We start from the raw sequence: 20,866 nt of genomic DNA, 5'->3' as shown, positions 1-20,866 counted from the left end.
GATTACATGCAGTAGATCCTAGTGATGCAAAGCCCAGTGGAATCACTGCTCTGCAATCTCATAATTTGAAGGACAAGGTGACTGAAAGGCAGAAATTTGTTCTTAGCCCCGTCTATGTTTCAGCTTAGAGTGGAAGAGAAAAATAAATAAATGTCTTTGACATGACACTTACATTTCATGGCATTTCTATGGACAAGGTTTTTCAATTTGGGGTTTCAATTTACCTTAGAAGACTCATCAATTCTAATGAGATGATCTCCTTTTACTAGATTGTTTTATGTATATAAAAAAGGAATTCAGGCTCACTGTACAAAAGGCTGGATGGAAAAGCTCACAAATCCTTCATTTGGCAATCTCATCATTACAAGGACAAGTTTGAGAATAGTTGTGGCATAATGATTTAACAGCTACCACACATTATTGCTGAAGGACTCTTGTTGCTTCTGTAACGGAGGTCCCGGAGGAGAACCATGCAGATGACATGAACATTTGATTCGTTTTTACTGATGAAAAATAAATGTCTGAAAGCAAAAGCGTTGAAAATTAACAACGTTTACAAACAAACGCTTGAATGACCTTCAGGATTAGGCCTAACAGCGTGCAATTCCAGATGGGACGATACTTAGTCCTTTGTTAAAGCTGAGAGCTGAGAATCCTCAATAAAATACACTACTGTTCAAAAGTTTTTGGCAAAATGTTTATCCATTAAAACATCAAATTAATCAGAAATACAGGTGTAGAAAGTGTTAATGTTGTAAATGACTATTGCTGGAAACAGCTGATTTTTAATGGAATATATACACTCACCTAAAGGATTATTAGGAACACCATACTAATACTGTGTTTGACCCCCTTTCGCCTTCAGAACTGCCTTAATTCTATGCGGCATTGATTCAACAAGGTGCTGAAAGCATTCTTCAGAAATGTTGGCCCATATTGATAGGATAGCATCTTGCAGTTGATGGAGATTTGTAAGATGCACATCCAGGCCACAAAGCTCCCGTTCCACCACATCCAAAAGATGCTCTCTTAGGTTGAGATCTGGTGACTGTCGGGGCCATTTCAGTACAGTGAACTCATTGTCATGTTCAAGAAACCAATTTGAAATAATTCGAGCTTTGTGACATGGTGCATTATCCTTCTGGAAGTAGCCATCAGAGGATGGGTACATGGTGGTCATAAAGGGATGGACATGGTCAGAAACAATGCTCAGGTAGGCCGTGGCATTTAAACGATGCCCAATTGGCACTAAGGGGCCTAAAGTGTGCCAGGAAAACATCCCCCACACCATTACACCACCACCACCAGCCTGCACAGTGGTAACAAGGCATGATGGATCTATGTTCTCATTCTGTTTACGCCAAATTCTGACTCTACCATCTGAATGTCTCAACAGAAATCGAGACTCATCAGACCAGGCAACATTCTTCCAGTCTTCAACTGTCCAATTTTGGTGAGCTCGTGCAAATTGTAGCCTCTTTTTCCCATTTGTAGTGGAGATGAGTGGTCCCCGGTGGGATCTTCTGCTGTTGTAGCCCATCTGCCTCAAGGTTGTGCGTGTTGTGGCTTCACAAATGCTTTGCTGCATACCTCGGTTGTAACAAGTGGTTATTTCAGTCAAAGTTGCTCTTCTATCAGCTTGAATCAGTCAGCCCATTCTCCTCTGACCTCTAGCATCAACAAGGCATTTTCGCCCACATGACTGCCGCATACTGAATGTTTTTCCCTTTTCACACCATTCTTTGTAAACCCTAGAAATGGTTGTGCGTGAAAATCCCAGTAACTGAGCAGATTGTGAAATACGCTCAAAATTGCTTAAATCACCTTTCTTTCCCATTCTGACATTCAGTTTGGAGTTCAGGAGATTGTCTTGACCAGGACCACACCCCTAAATGCATTGAAGCAACTGCCATGTGATTGGTTGATGAGATAATTGCATTAAGGAGAAATTGAACAGGTGTTCCTAATAATCCTTTAGGTGAGGGTACATAGGTCCATAGGCGTACAGAGGCCCATTAACAACAACAACCATCAGTCCTGTGTTACAATGGAACATTGTGTTTGCTAATCCAAGTTGTTAATTAAAAAAAGGCTAACTGATCATTCCAAAATAATTTTGTAATTATGTTAGCACAGTTGAAAACTGCTGTGCTGATTAAAGCAATTAAACAGGCCTTATTTAGACTGTTGAGTATCTGGAGCATCAGCAATGTTAGATTCGATTACAGGCTCAAAATGGCCAGAAACAGAATAACTTTCTTCTGAGAGTCATCTGTCTATTCTTGTTCTGAGGAATAAAAGATAGTCCATGCGAGAAATTGCCAAGAAACTGAAGATCTCGTGCAACACTCTGTACTACTCCTTTCACAGAACAGCTCAAACTGGCTCTAACCAGAATAGAGAGAAGAGTGGGAGGCCCTGGTGCACCACTGAGTAAGAGGACAAATACATTAGAATGTCTAGTTTGATAGTACCCACAAAACACCAGCCTCAACGTTAACAGTGAAGAGACTACTACGGGATGCTGTCCTTCTAGGCAGAGTTGCAAAACTGTATATGGGCAAAAGTACACAGGCACTGGACAGAGGAACATTTGAAAAAAGTGTTACAGACAGACAAATCTTAGTTTGTAGTGTTGGGATCACAAAAATAACTTTTGTCAGACGCAGAACAAACAAAAATATGCTGGAAGAAGTGCTTGACGCCATCTGGAGGCAAAGTGATGGTCTGGGGGTGTTTTGGAGGCAGTGAAGAGGGAGATTTGTACAGAGTAAAAAAGTGATCTTGAAGGACAGCTATTTAGCAATGCCATGCCAGAGCCAGTGGATGTCGACTGGTATTCGGTCTATAACAGTATGGCCAGTACAATCACCGGTTCTCTATTTTGCTGTGGTGGGAGCAGCTTCACCATATACTTGTGGGAGGTGCTCCAGGAAGCATGGGGTGAAATCTCTTCAGATTACCTAAACAACTTGACAACTAGAATGCCAAAGGTCTGCAAGGCTGTAATTGCTGCAAATGGAGGATTCTTTGACAAAAGCACAGTTTTGAAGGACACAATTATTTCAATAAAAATATCATTATTTCTAACCTTGCCAATGGCTATATTTCCTATTCAAATGCTTTTCATGGAAAACAAGGACATTTCTAAGTGACCCCAAACTTTTGAACAGTAGTGTATACTTAATATCCAGTTCAGTTCATTTCAGGGTCTCTTTTGATGGGTCTGAGTATTCACACTACATAAAAATTTAAGTGAACTGCACTGATTCCATAAAAACTGTCTGAAAGGAACAAAGTGTGAAAACACCCTGAATGACTAACTGTAGACATTATATTTGCCACTTTGGCTTCTCTTGTATTTTGTCTCAACAGAATAATAAATAACTTTTACTGAGGACTACCAGCTATTAGCTCACATTTGGTACCGTTCACCCAATTTATGGGGACTCAAAAAAAAAGAAAAACAAAAGACTTGAAAGGAAATAAGAACACTATGCTAAATGTATGTCTATAGTAACTTGGAATTCACTTTTAGAAACACAAGTTTGGCCAGAGCCTTCATGTTCATGCATCAGAGAATTCTCTCTACACTTGCTGAGCCCCTCGAGATGCCAAACACCATTCTGGATAACTTGGCCAGGCAGGACAGTGTTGCAAACACATCCTTCCAAATGCTGATAATGTCCCTGTCTGCATTACGCAGTTGTATCATTGGATTATTAAGTAGAGTTGGTCTGAGTGTGGTTTGTTTCCCTTTTTTAAAGCAATGTAAACAAAGCACTCCTGATTCATTTGCAAATACTACTGCACTACGTCCCTTTTGATGCATTGGGTCTAATATACATTTCACCTGAGCTTCTATGCCCTCAGATAATAAATGAACAGGTATAAAATTGTTTGCTAATTGTTAGCTATGGCGGGGAGTGGGTTTGTTTCGTCAGACAAGGAGACAAAGGAACTTCAAATTTGGAGTGATGATTATATTGCACAAATACCCAAAATGCACATTTGTTAACGGTCCGAGTTCCTATTCTTCACGACAATATAAACGCAGATGATTAAGTCCTCAACAGAGGTGAAATAGGCCAGGACAAAAGACAAGGGCAGTGGGAATACAAACAGAACTAAGATCAGTTCATTCAAAGAGAAAAATGTGAAAACACCGGACTCCGAAAACTGAGGAGACTCAACATGCAAGTGACCAAGACAACCTCCTGATCCCAGAGCAGCAAATGTGTCACTATCAGGGAGGTCACCAGGCCTATTATATTAATTAGCCCCCCAAAATAAATCAGTCAATATATTTTCTGTGATTTTTCTTCGTCAACCGTTCCAAAACACATCTAAAATTCTTACAAATTGTTTAGAATCATGTTCATTTGGCAGCATATTTGGTTAAGTTTGATGCTTTGAGGGTAACTCACTCATCTGAAGCAAGTTCTCTTCTGTAAATAGTAGCTAACGTCTCCCTACTATTCGCCACCCCCATTATCAGACATTTCTAGTGGTTGGAGAAGTAAATCCTCTCAACTTCAAAATGTAATAGCACTGGAAAGCAATGGTACGTATTGCTAATCAATATATTCTTTCAGCTATCCCACCACCATTTTGTATAGAAAAGTATGGAGGTTAAAATCTTTTTTGAGATCTTTAAAATGTCATGTATGGAAATTGTTTAGACAAGTTGCAGTTTGTGAAATTTGACTTGCACACGACAGACCAGAGAGTCATGTAATATCAGTGATCAGCCTTTTTTTTTATTTTTTACCGGAAGGCAAGAAAGCTAGCTATAACTTTCTAGTAGACACTTCAGACAAGACTATGATCTGTCATTTGTAGTACAAATAAAAACCAATTGAAAAGTAATTTAACAAAATAGTAAGGTGGACAATAATTGGAGACGGTGGCCAATAATAAGGAGTCGTATTTTTTATCTAACCAACTTCTGAAAATATTTCCCATTAATGACATGCTAGCTAACATTTGTATGTCACCAATAATCATCATAAACATTGATGACTTGATCAATTGATTACTGTACAAGATGTTTTTCTAAATTGTTGTTGGATATGCCGATAATAGGGGATCCGAGATTAGTTATGTTCAATTCTTCAATTCTTCTTCAATGGAACACATTTGCAAAACTGTGTGTGTTCCACAGATTTGGGTTAGAAGTTTACTTATTGCAACGCATTCTGTTCAGAGGAAGGGAGATCCAGTTATTAAATGTTTTTTTTTTTTTATCAATTATTTTTAATGACTTCATTCACGAGATGAATGGGCCAATGACTAAATCTGTTTTGAAATAATTCTGAATGATTCAGAAAAATCTCATTAAGAAACAGAATGTACTGTATGTAGATGTTCATTTACTATAAACTATAGTTCAAAGAAGTATTTTGGCTACATAGTACAGACGTTTTTGGGACTTTTGTTGGTGTTTGTTGGTTATTTGGACATAATTTAAGTCATATTAGATCAGTATCTAACACAAACTATGATACAGGTATACTTTTAGCCAATCTTGAACAAAAATAACCTTATTTTGATAGATTTTACACCCATTCAGTGACTTGGCCAAGTGCTAACAAATGCCTACCATTCACCAAACACTGGATCCTGGTGGGAGTCACATACACACCGTTGCATCTTTCTCTTCGATCATGCCAAACAACTGGCATTTCAACAGCCATGCTCTCTGGTAGCTGGGCTACGCCCATACAGCATGCTTAGTCCTATCTGTTTTTCAGTGTCTTACCCTGAGCAATGAAGTTCTTCTCAAACTTCTGCAGGAACTCCAGGTAAAGCAGATCATCGGAGGTGAGGGCCTCCTCTCCCACTACAGCCTTCATGGCCTGTACATCCTTACCAATAGCATAGCAGGCATACTGGGATGCAGGACCCAAAAGGAAAAGGCAGAGAAAGACGGGAGAGAGGGGTCAAAGGACAGAGAAATAAAAAGGGCCACACAACAAACAATGCTTTGTGGTAGAAATTAGACGTGACTGCACAGGATATTTAGTCTGTGAGCAGAGTGACAATAACTACCAGCTGGTTAGAGACATCAGCATGGTCTTTACGAGTCATTCCTTCACCGATGGCAGACTTCATCAAACGAGACAGCGAGGGAAGCACATTGATTGGTGGATAGATCTAAAAGGAAAGGGTGGAATAAGTAAGAGAAGTCAATAATATAATTGGACAATAACTGGACAGGAGAGAGAAGGATCTACAGTACTTAATAATAGCAAGGTCCCAAGCGGTGGTAATGTATTGTCTGTTATCGGTCAGTATGCCAATACCTGTCTGTTGTGCAGCTGTCTGTCCACATAGACCTGTCCCTCAGTGATGTACCCAGTCAAATCAGGAATAGGATGGGTGATATCTGAAAAAAGACAATCAGGATAACAATGTTAAAATAAATTAAAAGGTACATGTAATATCCAGGTATCCATGACTTAAATCAGATAAACAAACACAGTCAAAGCATGAACTAAGCATGGCCCATCCATTTTGCCAAAAAGAAATATCAGCAAACTGGGAATACAATGTTAGTGTCCACAAATAACTTGCTTTTCCTGTAGAGCAAAAGCTATGTAATTTTTTTTTTGGGAGGGTTGCAATGAAAAAGTGTCCGAGCTCTGAAATATGCTGACACAAATGTTTCTCTTTTTAGTAAAAATGGGAGACTCCCATTCAAAAACAGATTGGAGGCCCATCAAAGAGGTTGCTATAGTAACAGTAACGATGAAACGCTGTCCCTGACAATATTTTTTTTAACTGCTCTTCAAACAGAGACACAATTTAAAAAAAGAAATGCTAATCTGATAAAACACAAATCCGTGAACTCAGTTTGAAAGAACTCCAGGACATTGTTGTCATTTTATTTTTGTGGACAAAAGCAGTCTTTCCTCACCGTCGTTGGGCATGGTCAGGATAGGGATCTGAGTGATGGAGCCGTTCCTGCCTTCCACTCTCCCGGCACGCTCATAGATGGTGGCCAGATCGGTGTACATGTAACCAGGGAAACCACGTCGGCCGGGGACCTCCTCTCTGGCAGCTGACACCTGGGGTGGCATGGTACAAACAAATGAGCAAGGGAATGAACCACGGGACCATGAGTACTGAACTACTGGAAGCCTTTCATTATTTTAGCATGTGATTGAGTCACTGAGCATGAACTTCTTTATGGTTTTGGATTGTGAATTTCTGTTTAAAAGTCTATTGAAAAATGGTCTCCATAGCAAACCTTCCCATTAAAATAGGAGAAAATTACAGGAATTAGATTTTAGAAAAAATAAATTACTATAACAACTGTAATCAGCTGTAAATTGTTAAAATCAGAGAGGTAGTCAAGCGCTGTCGTTTTCTCAGTCAACCTGTTGTATAATAAATGACTGAGACCCAAGAGAAAGCCAATCACTTCAAATAGTTACATTCATTACATCCAGAAAAAGACAGGTGGTAGACGTTTAAGAAGGAAAAGGTTCGCCCTTCAAATATTATAAATAAAAATGATATTCGCATAATACATGGTCTGTTTTATCACATTTTAGGACCCTGTCATACATTTCAGCCTTGAATTTCTGTGATGTGCCATTTACGTTTAGCAGTGACAGGTGGGGCTGTGGTCATTTTAGATAAAGTAGTTTTGGTTAAGTGGGCAGGGTCACTACTGTCCTAGATTTAAGGAGAAGCTGGTTCCACCATTGCGGTGCCAGGACACTGAAGGGCTTCGACCAGGCTGAGGGGGAGCTGCCCTCCCATAGTGGTGAGACGGCCAAGAGACCACAGATGAGGAAAATGAAAAGCTTGGGAAGGAATGTAAGCTTTCAGCATTGCCAGAACACTTCCTATCTGTTCCTTTAGGATTATAGGATTCTCATGTAGACTTTTTTTAATTGCCCAAATTCAAATGTAAAACCAGTGGACAAGATCACACCATATCAAATTTAAATCTTTTAACATTTTGTAAAGTTGTTATTATAATACCATTCAATACCATTTAACAAGAAAATGGCTCCATTAAGCAAGTCTTTTGGGGCAGGCATGTGCTTGTCTGTGGTAGTGCTTGGGCAATTTTGTAGGATTCAAGGATGCTATATAAAACTAAAAAATAAATACAATATGAATACATTGACTTAAAAACAAAATAGTATCCGGGGAAGAGGAATGTCTGAAATGTAAATCATTTCAGTGATATTTACACAAATATATGTTTATATATGGTGTGACCTTTCTTAGGTGAAGATAAAAAATGAAAGTTCATGCAGTTTGGCCAATCAAATGTTCACCAACAAAGCCTTTCACATATTTAGTTAGGACAAAATGCTTAAACAGATACCCAGCCAAGACCCATGTTGAATGTCTTTTGGCATTCTTAACTGAGAATTCAAAAACAATCTGTAGTAATACACGGTGAATACACGGTGATACTCCAGTGAAAATGTAAATAACAGTTGTCTTGTTGGTTTGTTAAAATGGTTGAGAGCTAGGGCTGCACATTTAATTGAAATGATGTTGACATGTGCAATATCCAAATGTTCTGCTCCAAAAAAGGTGAATGATACGCCCTTCACACAAGGCAATGGCCATGCATCGTACATCCATTATTGGTTTTTTTGCGGGTGCTGTAGGTATTTTTGTAGCTTACTTAAATATTCTATTTTTTATCCAAATCGTGCAGCCCTATCGAGAGCAGGGTGTTTTTGGCCTAGATGAGCAACACCACCAGAGGCAATCTGGGGGTTTGTATCGATTATGCTAGTATTATGGTTTGATAGTATTTCAGTACTGTACCCAACGAAATGTGTTCACATTCCTTAACTACCTTTAATAGATTAAAGATGTTTTTTTATTCTGGCATTTTCTGAAACTTGTTTGGAAGTCACAAAATAAAATTAATGTTGTAAATAAAATGTTTATAGCAGATATGGGTCTTTTGATGATTCAGACAAAGTAGTGACTTCTTAAAGTCAATAGAGAGTTCACAAAGTAATGTTCGGCATTTAACACACAGGAGTAAAAAAGAAGCTGACACATTTTCCAGATGCTTTTATTCATCCTGAGCGCCAGAGGAAGGAGATGGCAGACACTTGTGAACTATGGATTTAATTCGTAACTTGGCCTTCACGTATGTGAATCAGAAGTGAAATGTTAATGCCATGTTGTAAAAACATTAAATACCACACAAGCCCAAGGCTTAGCGAAGGCTTTATTGATACAGCACATGTGTGCCAAGGTTAAAGAAAGGCAATGAAGAAAGCCAGCCATGCTTTCACAAGAACATAAACATTTCAAACTCACATTGTGAGGCCGGCACATTGAAATGTCAAATGTGTTCTGCTGCATAAATTATTAAAGAGCCGGAAGGTCTGACACCACAAAAAGAGCCATAAAGCCTCAAATTAATCTTCTGAGAATTTAGTTTAAGGCATTTCCAGAAGGCTTAGGGCACATTATCCAGCCTTCCCCTGAGAACATTAGGGGACATTACAGAATTTATCACTTGGACAACACATGAGATGTTCAGATGGCAAAATTACAACACTAACGAAACACTAACGAATTCCATCTTTAAAGGTTATTTTAGAACTTAAACTAGTTATGAGCTCTAGTGTATCACATATCGGGGACCAACTTAACAGACAGCAGCAGGAAGATCAGGTTTGGAAGGTGGACACTATCGGGATGACAATTACCTCAACCGAAGGTACCCTTCCCCTAACAGTATGCACAGGGCACTTAACGGGAAGCCATGTAAAGGTTAAAAACCCTGATGCAGATATTTAAGAGTAATTTTCTCCTGATGATATCTCCCATTTCTGAAAAGCACATACAGTGGGGAGAACAAGTATTTGGTACACTGATGATTTTGCAGGTTTTCCCACTTACAAAGCATGTAGAAGTCTGTTATTTTTATCATAGGTACTCTTGAACTGTGAGTGAAGGAATCTAAAACAAAAACCCAGAAAATCACATTGTATGATTTTTTTTTAATTACATTTGCATAAGTATTTGATCACCTACCAACCAGTAAGTATTACGGCTCTCACAGACCTGTTAGTTTTTCTTTATGAAGCCCTCCTGTTCTCCACTCATTACCTGTATTAACTGCACCTGTTTGAACTCATTACCTGTATGAAGACACCTGTCCACACACTCAAACAGACTCCAACCTCTCCACAATTGCCACGACCAGAGAAAGCTGTGTAAGGACATCAGGGATACAATTGTAGACCTGCACAAGGATGGGATGAGAAGGCAACAATTGTTGGCGCAATTATTAGAAAATGGAAGAATTTCAAGAAGACGGTCTGTCTCCCTCGGTCTGGGGCTCCATGCAAGATCTCACATCGTGGGGCATCAATGATCATGAGGAAGGTGAGGGATCAGCCCAGAACTACACGACAGGACCTGGTCAATGACCTGAAGAGAGCTGGGACCACAGTCTCAAAGAAAACCATTAGTAACACACTACTCCGTCATGGATTAAAATCCTGCAGGGCACGCAAGGTCCCCCTGCTCAAGCCAGCGCATGTCCAGGCCCGTCTGAAGTTTGCCAATGACCATCTGGATAATCCAGAGGAGGAATGGGAGAAGGTCATTTGGTCTGATCAGACAAAAATAGAGCTTTTTGATCTAAACTCCACTCAATGTGTTTGGAGGAAAAAGAAGGATGAGTACAAGAACACCATCCCAACCGTGAAGCATCGAGGTGGAAACATCATTCTTTGGGGATGCTTTTCTGCAAAGGGGACAGGACGACTGCACCGTATTGAGGGGAGGATGGATGGGGCCATGTATCGCGAGATCTTGGCCAACAACCTCCTTCCCTCAGTAAGAGCATTGAAGATGGGTCGTGGATGGGTCTTCCAGCATGACAACGACCCGAAACACAAAGCCAGGGCAACTAAGGAGTGGCTCATTAAGAAGCATCTCAAGGTCCTGGAGTGGCCTAGCCAGTCTCTAGATCTGAACCCAATAAAAAATCTTTGGAGGGAGCTGAAAGACCGTATTGCCCAGCGACAGCCCCGAAACCTGAAGGATCTGGAGAAGGTCTGAATGGAGGAGTGGGCCAAAATCCCTGCTGCAGTGTGTGCAAACCTGCTCAAGAACTACAGGAAACATATGATCTCTGTAATTGCAAACAAAGGTTTCTGTACCAAATATTAAGTTCTGCTTTTCTGATGTATCAAATACTTATGTCATGCAATAAAATGTAAATTAATTACTTAAAAATCATACAATGTGATTTTCTGGATTTTTGTTTTAGATTCCGTCACTCACCGTTGAAGAGTACCTATGATAAAGATTACAGATATGCTTTGTAAGTGGGAAAACCTGCAAAATCAGCAGTGTATCAAATACTTGTTCTCCCCACTGTAGTTCAACATCCTTAGGACCAAATGTAGAGTTTCAAGGTCTTCTTGTGTAGGATTTCCATATCTCAAACATTTAGGTAGGCCGTGCTGACTATCTGGCACATGCTATGCATTTAAAAAAGTTATTGCCCTCAAACCTTACCAGGACAATGTTTTTTTTATTTTTATTAAGGAATCTGCAGTTTGTTACCCACCTCTCTCAGAGCCTCGGCATACGAGCTCATGTCAGTCAGAATGACCAGGACGTGCTTCTCACACTGGTAGGCCAGGTACTCAGCTGAGGTCAGAGCCAGACGAGGAGTGATGATACGCTCAATACTTAAAAAGGAAGGAAGAAGGAAGACAAAAAGGTATTCAACCAAGAGGGAGGGGGATATGTACAATTTGCAAGTTTTGCCTTTGAACAGTAACATTTTGTCATGAACACATGATTCCATTTGTAACTTCAAAGATGAGAGATGGCACAGAATTTAGACTCAAACTCACGTGGGGTCATTGGCTAGGTTCAAGAACAGGCAAACATTGTCCATGGATCCATTCTCCTCAAAGTCTGACTTGAAGAAGCGGGCAGTTTCCATGTTCACCTGAAAATAGGTTTTATAATAGAATGTTAGAAAACAGAGGTTCATGATTACATACCAAGTTAATAGTAGAAGGCCTTCAACATTCTTCAACAAAAGTATTAATAAAAGGTTGCCATCAATAAAAAGTATTATATTGGAAAAAGGAATTTCCATTTAAAATATCACAAAATATGAAGACAAATTCTTTCTACATATTATACCGTATGTTGGAATCATACAAATGATGCTGCTTACTGGATCAATAACTTTCAACTCAAGGTAACTTAATAGCCCCAAGTTGAAAACGTGGTTAAGTGTTAATCAGATGTTAAAGAGGCTCGCTACAATGTCCTTAACACTGTGTCCTTTTCCTAATTGAAAATTCTTTGTCAATGAATATATAGACTTAAACAAAACCCTTTTCATACACGTATGGATTGCATTTCCCCGGTCCTGTTAGAGAGCGTTATAAGAGCCTCAATGGGGCGTGAATTATCCATTAGTAGAGAGTGGATAAGGCAGTCCAGAGGAGCAGAAGTGAGGTCACTAACATCTCAGTCACAGGTCACAGAAGATTCCCCACCCAGTGTTCAATAGTCAGGAGTAGAGCAGCTGAACTGGAGAAAATTTGATACTGGCTGACTAAATGCCTTCCAGACTGCTGAATAATAATCTGCCGACGTGGCCAGAATCTACTCAGCGGAGCAAAACTAACACGGGACTTAAATACTAAGTCACCTGGTGAATGAGAGTGAGAAGAGGAGAGGGGGACAGTGTCACAGTGGGGTTAAGAGGAGGGATTAGCCACACACTAGAAGAAGGAAGAAAAACAAAAGACCAAGAAAAAAAAAAGAAAAGAAGTGTATCTAGCACCACTCCGCTCACCCCCATGGCGGCAAAAACGATGGCAAAGTTATCGTCGCTGTAGTCCATCACATCCTTGGATTTCTTCACAAGGCCGGCCTGACGGCAAATCTGGGCAGCAATCTGAGGAAACCAAAACACACACAGGATTAAAAGTGATAAGGTCTTGAAACACTCATGGTGATAAAACAACCAGCCCGTTAAACATTTTTGGACATCACGGAGCACCTCCAGCTATCCCAGTTACTGGAGCATTTCATGCGTTTGTGTGTGTGTCCAGGTGATTATGCATATGTGTCTGTGTGGATGTGTGAGGTCAGCTGCATAGTTGGAGAAAAACTCGGTAATTAGGAATCTTAAGGGTAGGAATTTCACGCTTATCGCTTAACGTAATGGTTGCCGCCTGCTGATCCAGGCTGGCCCCTCGGTGCACCCTGAGCTGAGACACCTGGCCCATAGAGAACCGCGTCACAAACGACCCCATGACATCGGTTTAATGAAACAAGAAGTGTTCTATACCATTCCAGTGACACGAGAAGTCGACCAGCATCATTAGTTGGACAAGGCCTACCCTGTTGGCTGTTTTCAGTACAGTAGGATTCTACAGTGAGCGCTTCATTCAACCACCCCCTTTTGATCCTGCACTTCCAGAATCCTTTTATTCACATTCAAAACACGGACGCTAATCAAGGGACCGGATTTTCTCTTCCTATTTTTCTTCCCAAAATCATTGTAGTCCTGTTGCTTCGGTTTGATTCTATGCATTTGATTGATCCCTCCACCCCAGGGCAGAATCTGATTGCGCATGTTTCAGTTTGGCGGGTTGCCCTGAACAACAACACAGCTTTCTGTGAACACACAAAAAAAAACTTGAGTGTTGGGGCTCCATTGTCTGGCCTGAAGGTCATAATGAGGTTGTTTCCAATCGGTGATGGCTGGCGAGAGGACAGCCACCTCAAGCGTTAACAGCCTCATGGCTGGGCTACCGATCCTATATTAATCAGTGCCATTCACACGATCACTTAATCCCCTCTCACCACCATTGTCTTATTAGTTTAATTCGTTTACCAGTTCAACCAGAGGGCCTCAGTGGTCATCACGCTCTTTCCAGTGCTTTAGAAAAAGATCCTCCCTTCAATCATGGGAAACAATGGATACTGACAACGTGGGCTATCTAATGTATGTGGTATTCTTTAAACGTTGTTGGAGACTGGAATAATACAACTCAACCTTGTTTTCAACGAGCCTCAGTCTGGTGGGCTGAACTTTTCTGGATAATAATGAAGAACTGGTATTTCTTATCTTGACCCTGAAATTTCAAGGGATAATCGAATAGCTGAGAGGTAGCGTGGTGAATGAGAAACTACCACAGGGGTATCTCATAATAACATGTTGGAATGTAGAATTATTTCTAACTCCTTGACACTGCCTAGTACATCGCCTATATGGGTCTTAACTCTCAATCTTAAATCAGATGAAAACACCCGTTGGTTTAACTTTTAACAAGAAATAAGAACTTAATTTGTCCGGAAATAGTTGCTGATTGCCCAAATCGTTTGACATTTAAATATGTCATTTAGCTGATGCTCATCCAAAGGAATTGTCTCCCCATTTAAAGATCATTAAAGGAAGGGTTGCTTTGGCACCTTCCCAATTAATCTAATTTTAAATGACCGCTATAAGCAAATGGCTTTAACTCAGTTCTCTAAATCCAATAAAAATACAGGGCTTGGACAAAATAACAGAAACACCTAAAAATATATATTAATGTCAAGGACCTAATAAGGAGTAGGGCCACTCTTTGCCTTCAGAACAGCTCCAATCCTTGGAATGCTGTAATACAGTCCCGAATTGTCCGTTGTGTGATATTGCACCATTGGTTAGGAAGAGAAACCTAATTATTTAGGGCTGAAGAAGGTGTAAATCTATTTTTTAGATGTTCAGATCTGGTCATTGGGGACACCAGGGAAGGTGTCCTGGTTTTCATAAACCACTCCCAAATTTGTTTAGCATGTATATAAGGGCATTATTGTCCTGGAATATCGGAAACATCCAGAAGGAACACTGTAGGATCCACCCAGTCCTGTAAAGTGGCCTCATATTCCTTAACCTCTAAACAACTTGCTGCAGAGCAACAATCAGAAACAATGATTCCCACCAGAAGGCTGCCCATAAGATTACAGATTACAATTTTTGAGAGCTGGCAGAAGATATCTTGGACTGAAAGCATCCCTTGGCTTTCTCCAAACCAAAACGTGTCCAGATGTAGGAAATTTGAAAGACTTATGTCCATATGATTTTTTCCATTCCTCATGGGTCCAGGTTTTTTGCTCCTTACACAAAGTTATGCGTCATTGTGCTTTGGCCTTGCATAAAAGTGGTTTCTCAATGGCCGCCCTACCATAAATTCCTGCTTTGTGAGGCTCACAACATCTAGTTTTTGTTGAGACTGGGTGATAGAGATGCTGATTCAATTCTGTGGTAATTTTCGAGGTTATGCTTTTGGGGAATTGGGCAACTAGTCTGTTAAGTGTCAGCCTTCTTAGGGAGTTTTTCCTAGCCACTGAAATACCACACTTTTGTTTGCTCACTGGGGTTTCAGGCAGGGTGTTTTGTAAAAGCACTTTATGACAACTGCTGATGTAAAAAGGGCTTTATAAAGAAATCTGACTGATTGATTGTATATACTACTAACTGGCTGCGACAGATGCACTCCTAATTGCGACTTAGTTACTGCAAATTAACCCTCCTTTTCCAGATGGTGTTTCCGTTATTTTGTCTACCCCTGCACCTCAGCACATTAACAACTCTGGAAGGTTTGATTAGTCCATACTGTATTTTTAGATGGTGAAACAGGAAGTCAGGTTCAGACGGCTGTCATGTGCCAATAACTAACATACTGACACACAGAGACCTTCTATAGGTCTGACTGAGGCTTAGAGGCAGGTCTTCATTATTACGACAAGGATGTTTTAAATGGGATTCAAAATCTATTTTCCACAGATGTAGTGCCTTACAATCAGGAGTTCTCAAACGCAGTAATATCAAGGACCCCCAAATGAGCAGTCAAATATTTATTATCTATGCTATACCTTTTTCGGTGGCTTACAGCATGTTTGTCTACATAACTAGCTAAAACCTTTTGGACCTTTTTGTTTTTACACTGCTGGTCCCCCCCCTCCCTCACCTACATGCCTTACGAGTCATCTGTAATAAGATGCTGACTACCACTGGTGTACAGAGAGACAGACAAGTGCCATCTTAATACATGGTCCTATGCACCTTTCAGACTTCTCTATAGTAGGTTTAATACCATGTGTTTAACCATAGGCAATGAAATAAAAAAAAATGCACTGTTTGAAATTACAAAATGCACTCCACAGGCACTCAAATGTCAGTGTATTTCTGAGATGTCCTCTGCTCTGTTTTTGCAAGCTCCTGGTCCACAAGGACAAAACAATTAAAACTCTGTCTATTAGGACTTATTATTTCAATTGGCTGGTAATATACACACATTCACTTGTACTTACCGTAAGTGCAGGCAGATAACACACATTCCACAAAAGACATTTGACAGGAATTAAACACAGAAAAATAGATCACAACAAAAATCATAATCCCCTGACCTTAATAATGCAAATCGCTGAGGTTTTTAACAGAACGGAGTGCCTGATGTTTCCAACTATATTATTCTGTCAGTGATACAAAACCATCTGCAATGTTATGGTCTGAGCCTATTATACAAGAAGACAAAGGGAAACAGAATGTATGCATTTCCTAGCCTAGTCAGAGCGACTGTCTCCAGCATACCTCGTTGTGGGGCAGGCCAGCAGCGGAGAAGATGGGGATCTTCTGTCCTCGGGCAATGCTGTTCATCCCGTCAATGGCAGAGATACCCGTCTGGATCATCTCCTCAGGGTAGATACGGCACTGAGGATTGATGGGTTGGCCTGGAACGGGTGAGAAGGTCAGACTAGACGGTTAGCCACTACCGACCCACGTATTGGCCACACCAAAACTATATCGATGGTAAAGACGCTCTTAACGTACGTGCAGCTGGACAAGAATATTTCATATAAACAAGGCTTCAGAATAGAGGTAAAGATATACTAAACTTTTCAGGATTTTGTGTATCAATACATTGCAGTGAGAAGGAAGGAAAGTTTGGATTGGAGGATAGGGTCAAAGACAAATAATGGAAAAGTCATCTATTTAGTGAGATCCATATCTGATTGTACACTACAAGTAAAAGGTACTATGAACAGGTGTTGTATGCATTAATCACAACACTGGCAGTACCAAACCTGTTAAAGACTGAAAACCCTTTACAAGCTAATGTATAGCTTCACATCTAGATGGAGCTTTACTTACTCTAAGCTCAGTATATTCAAGCCAAGGAACCATGACTCAATTATGGCTAGAGTCAAGGCTGGGGGCAATTGCATTCCAACACAGACAATGTCATCTAGGAAAATCTTTGACTCTAGTGATGAACAGAATTACAGATTCATCTTACCCATGATGTCCAAGTAGTCTTCAGCCAACACAGTGGGTCCACGGTCAATGGGCTTGCCTGAGCCATTGAAAACACGTCCTGAAATGAAAGACAGACCATCTCTATTATATTAATTGAAAATGACATTGATTGTTATCCACATAATTCTCTCTGCTTTGGATTCATTTTTTATTTTATTTTTCAATAAATTAAGAAAACTCTAGCAGGTTTCAGACAATAGATGAAATACTGCATTTTATATTTTCATGAATTTAGGCCCATTATTATGACACTTTCAACAGATTCACAAACAAATATATCTACCCACAAGTCTCACTAAGGTGGTGTGATTGAGATATCTGCAAAAGGTCACCCAAGTCTCAGAAATGTTCATCAGTGTTTTGTTCCCCTAATTAGTTTTTGGCGAAAACTCGCTGTGGGACTAAAATTGAGGAATTAACAGAGGAGATGTAAAAAAAAATAAAAAAAATCAGCAGAACAATTGTATTAACAGACTGAAGCTTACAGGGTATTTTCTTCTTTGTGTGAGAAGGGGGTAGGGCGGAAACAGTTACACAGAATGATGAAAACCCAGAACAGAAACTCTAGAGAGCAGCTAATTCAGTGGTAATCAATGGTGGATTTCATGCTTCCTCCTGCCTTGTGCCCACCGGACCTCACCAGTATGTTACGGAGGGCTCATCTTACCCAGCATGTCCTCAGACACAGGTGTGCGCAAGATGTCACCGGTGAATTCACAGGCAGTCTTCTTAGCATCAATACCAGATGTCCCCTCAAACACCTGAAATAAATGACAAACAGTACATTTTAATTGTTTGTGGTTTGTGCTTGCGCGCGTGTGCGTGCGTGCGTGCGAGTCACTCACCTGAACAACAGCCTTGGTCCCAATCACCTCCAGCACCTGGCCACTCCTCCTGGTGCCATCAGGTAAAGTTAGGTGCACAATCTCGGCATACCTGGGAAACTGCCACAATAACAGACGGGGAAATCACAAAAAAATTTGAGTACAAAACATTTATGACCAGCTATTAAGCAAACCATGCAGACAATATAAATATGTATTTCCATTTGCAAGGCAGAACAAAAAGGATCATAGAGTTCTTCTCGGGTAAGTTGCACATACTTGTGTCAGACGCTAAACTAAGTTCTATGGGGAGATGTTAAAGATAACTTTTTCACCCGTTTAGGAGAGTCAATGGACCAAATTTCACAGCCTTTTACAATAATTCAAATATTGCGAGCAATGACAAATTGTGAGCAGTTAAAAATGACCGGTGACTAACAATCTGGTCCTTGTTAGTCATGCATCTCAGGGTGTTGACAGACGCTAGAAAACCAAATAAGCATCTGTCCACAAGAGATTAATAGAAAATAATACTCTCTCTCTACTCACCTTCACATTATCCAGGATCACCAGAGGGCCGTTGACACCAGACACAGTAGAGTAAGCTGAAAGTGGACGATAGAAGTAAATTATTTTGCAAAATAGTTTTGTCTCCCAGTACAGTAGTTGATCAAAATCATGACATTCAGTGTAGTGGAAAGAAGAAATTGCCAGCACCAAATGTGGGCCTAAGACTGCGCTTATGACCTTTCATCTATATTACATTTAAGCCATTTAAGCAGACGTTCTTATACAGGGCGACATTTTCAAATATTTTCATACTGGCCACACTATGGGTAGCGAATCAACAACATAATGTTGCTGAATGACGTCGTCAGGTACAGAATGTAGTGTCGCAATGTCACTTTACATCAAAGCAGGGGTGGTGTCTTCCTGAACAAAACATTCATCAGCATATATATTTGTGGGGCCAGAAAACTGGAATTTGCTGTGTTATTTGTTTTATGTAGAAAAAGGGACAGCGTTATTGTCAGAATCCAAGAGTGATTTTACACTACCATAGTTGCATTTAGATGAATTACACTTTGCTTGGGATTTAGCAATAACTGCCACAGCGTCAACAACCTTGTCCTTTATTTCCACAGAGCACAGAATATACTCGCTTCGGGTCCCTGTTATTGTGAAAATAGCAATGCCGACTGTTTTGAGTACAAGCTAGGACCCAGAATGTCTATTCCTGTGTTGATTAGAAATAGAAGGAATTGTGAGCATGCAACCTATAAAGTAAACTTGTCTAATTTGTTAACTGGAACATGTCAACCTACTAGTCCAGGAAACTATTATATCTATTAAGATGGCTTTACTTAATATCAGATCTCATGCCAACAAACCATTCTTGGTAAATGACATTATAATATCCTACAACCTAGATTTTATGTTTCTCACTGAAAAATGGCTAACAGAGGATTGTAGTGCTACTATTCTTAAAGAGACAGCACCTGAAAAATGTGGCTATATGAATGTGTGTTGAAACGGTAGGAAAGGAGGAGTGGCTGCCCTATTCAAAGACACATTCCAGTGCAAAGAAAATACTCTAGGTAGTTTTATTTATTTTGAATACCTCTGTTTTACATTGAAGGTTACCCCCAAAATTTTGTTTTTAACCATTTACAGACATCCATGATATTCTGCAAATTTTATTTGCTGAACTACTTCGTTATATCAGTTGATTATAAAACTTTTAACATCCACATAGATAATAGTACAGACAATAATGCCTAATAACTTTTTGCACTACTTGACACTTTGAATCTCAACATGTGATCTGGTTCTCTCTAAAGGTCTCGATATTTCCTCTGTCATGGTTAAAGACTAGTCCTTGTCTGATCATTTCTGTCTTTTTTTAATGACTGATCACCCCAAATGTTCCAGTAAACTCGGTTTCTGTTAAGAAAAGGTACATTAATGAGAGTAGCAATGCTCAGTTCATGGAAGCCATAGCTATCGCTCCAACAGTAAGCACTGAGTCAGTTGATATTTTAATGCCAAAATATTGAATGTCAAAATATTGAATGTCATGGATCGTGTTGCACCGGTAAAGGTAAAGAAAACTATGAGCAAACAGAAAACACCATGGAGAACCACCATGATGGTAAGCGCCCTGAAAAGAGAATGTAGGAAAGTGGAATGCAAGTGGAGAAAAACTAAACTTCAAATCCACTATGACATCTATAAACAAATCCCTGGCAGCTTCACCAATTAGTTCTGCAGGGCCAGACAGCAACATTTATCGGGAATGATCAACAAAAAGAAGAATATCAACAATACCACACTCTTTGCCAAAATTTGTGTGTTTCTTTAGAGAACAAATGTTAAGTATTAGACGGAACATCAGAACTACACAGTCTAACAAGGACTCTGTACCGTCACCACAACCACCAAGACATAATTTGGTTATTATTATGTCACATTCTAATACAACTGATCAAAAATCCCGAGAAGAAACATCATAAAGCTTCCACATGCTCTCTCGACATACTGTCATCAGACTTTTTAAAATTTTATTTAACTTTATAACAATGGACCTACAGCAAATGGTTAATAGCTCTATGCAATCAGGCATTTTCCCAACATCTCTAAAAACAGCTGCCATTAAGCCCCTATTAAAAAAAGAGAACACTGGATGCATCTA

At 39.9% G+C, this 20,866-nt stretch overlaps 1 protein-coding gene across 1 annotated transcript in view; it reads right to left on the bottom strand.

Moving 5' to 3' along the window:
- The window catches only part of atp6v1ba (ATPase, H+ transporting, lysosomal, V1 subunit B, member a), a 39,918-nt gene that overhangs the window by 1,345 nt on the left and 17,707 nt on the right, over positions 1-20,866 (bottom strand). Inside the window, exons 2-13 of the mRNA XM_010892252.5 lie at positions 18,724-18,779; positions 18,196-18,294; positions 18,018-18,111; positions 17,331-17,408; positions 16,625-16,764; positions 12,836-12,937; positions 11,874-11,971; positions 11,582-11,705; positions 6,920-7,070; positions 6,306-6,388; positions 6,052-6,156; positions 5,762-5,891 (exon numbers count right to left, since the gene is read on the bottom strand). Coding sequence (XP_010890554.1) covers positions 5,762-5,891; positions 6,052-6,156; positions 6,306-6,388; positions 6,920-7,070; positions 11,582-11,705; positions 11,874-11,971; positions 12,836-12,937; positions 16,625-16,764; positions 17,331-17,408; positions 18,018-18,111; positions 18,196-18,294; positions 18,724-18,779 — 1,260 coding nt within the window. The remainder of the gene's footprint in view (positions 1-5,761; positions 5,892-6,051; positions 6,157-6,305; positions 6,389-6,919; positions 7,071-11,581; positions 11,706-11,873; positions 11,972-12,835; positions 12,938-16,624; positions 16,765-17,330; positions 17,409-18,017; positions 18,112-18,195; positions 18,295-18,723; positions 18,780-20,866) is intronic.

Source organism: Esox lucius, chromosome 6 (genome assembly GCF_011004845.1).
Source record: "Esox lucius isolate fEsoLuc1 chromosome 6, fEsoLuc1.pri, whole genome shotgun sequence".
NCBI classification, from domain to species: Eukaryota; Metazoa; Chordata; class Actinopteri; order Esociformes; family Esocidae; genus Esox; species Esox lucius.
The sequence above is the reverse complement of the archived record's forward strand: the minus strand, read 5'-3'. Positions and strand labels throughout refer to the sequence as shown.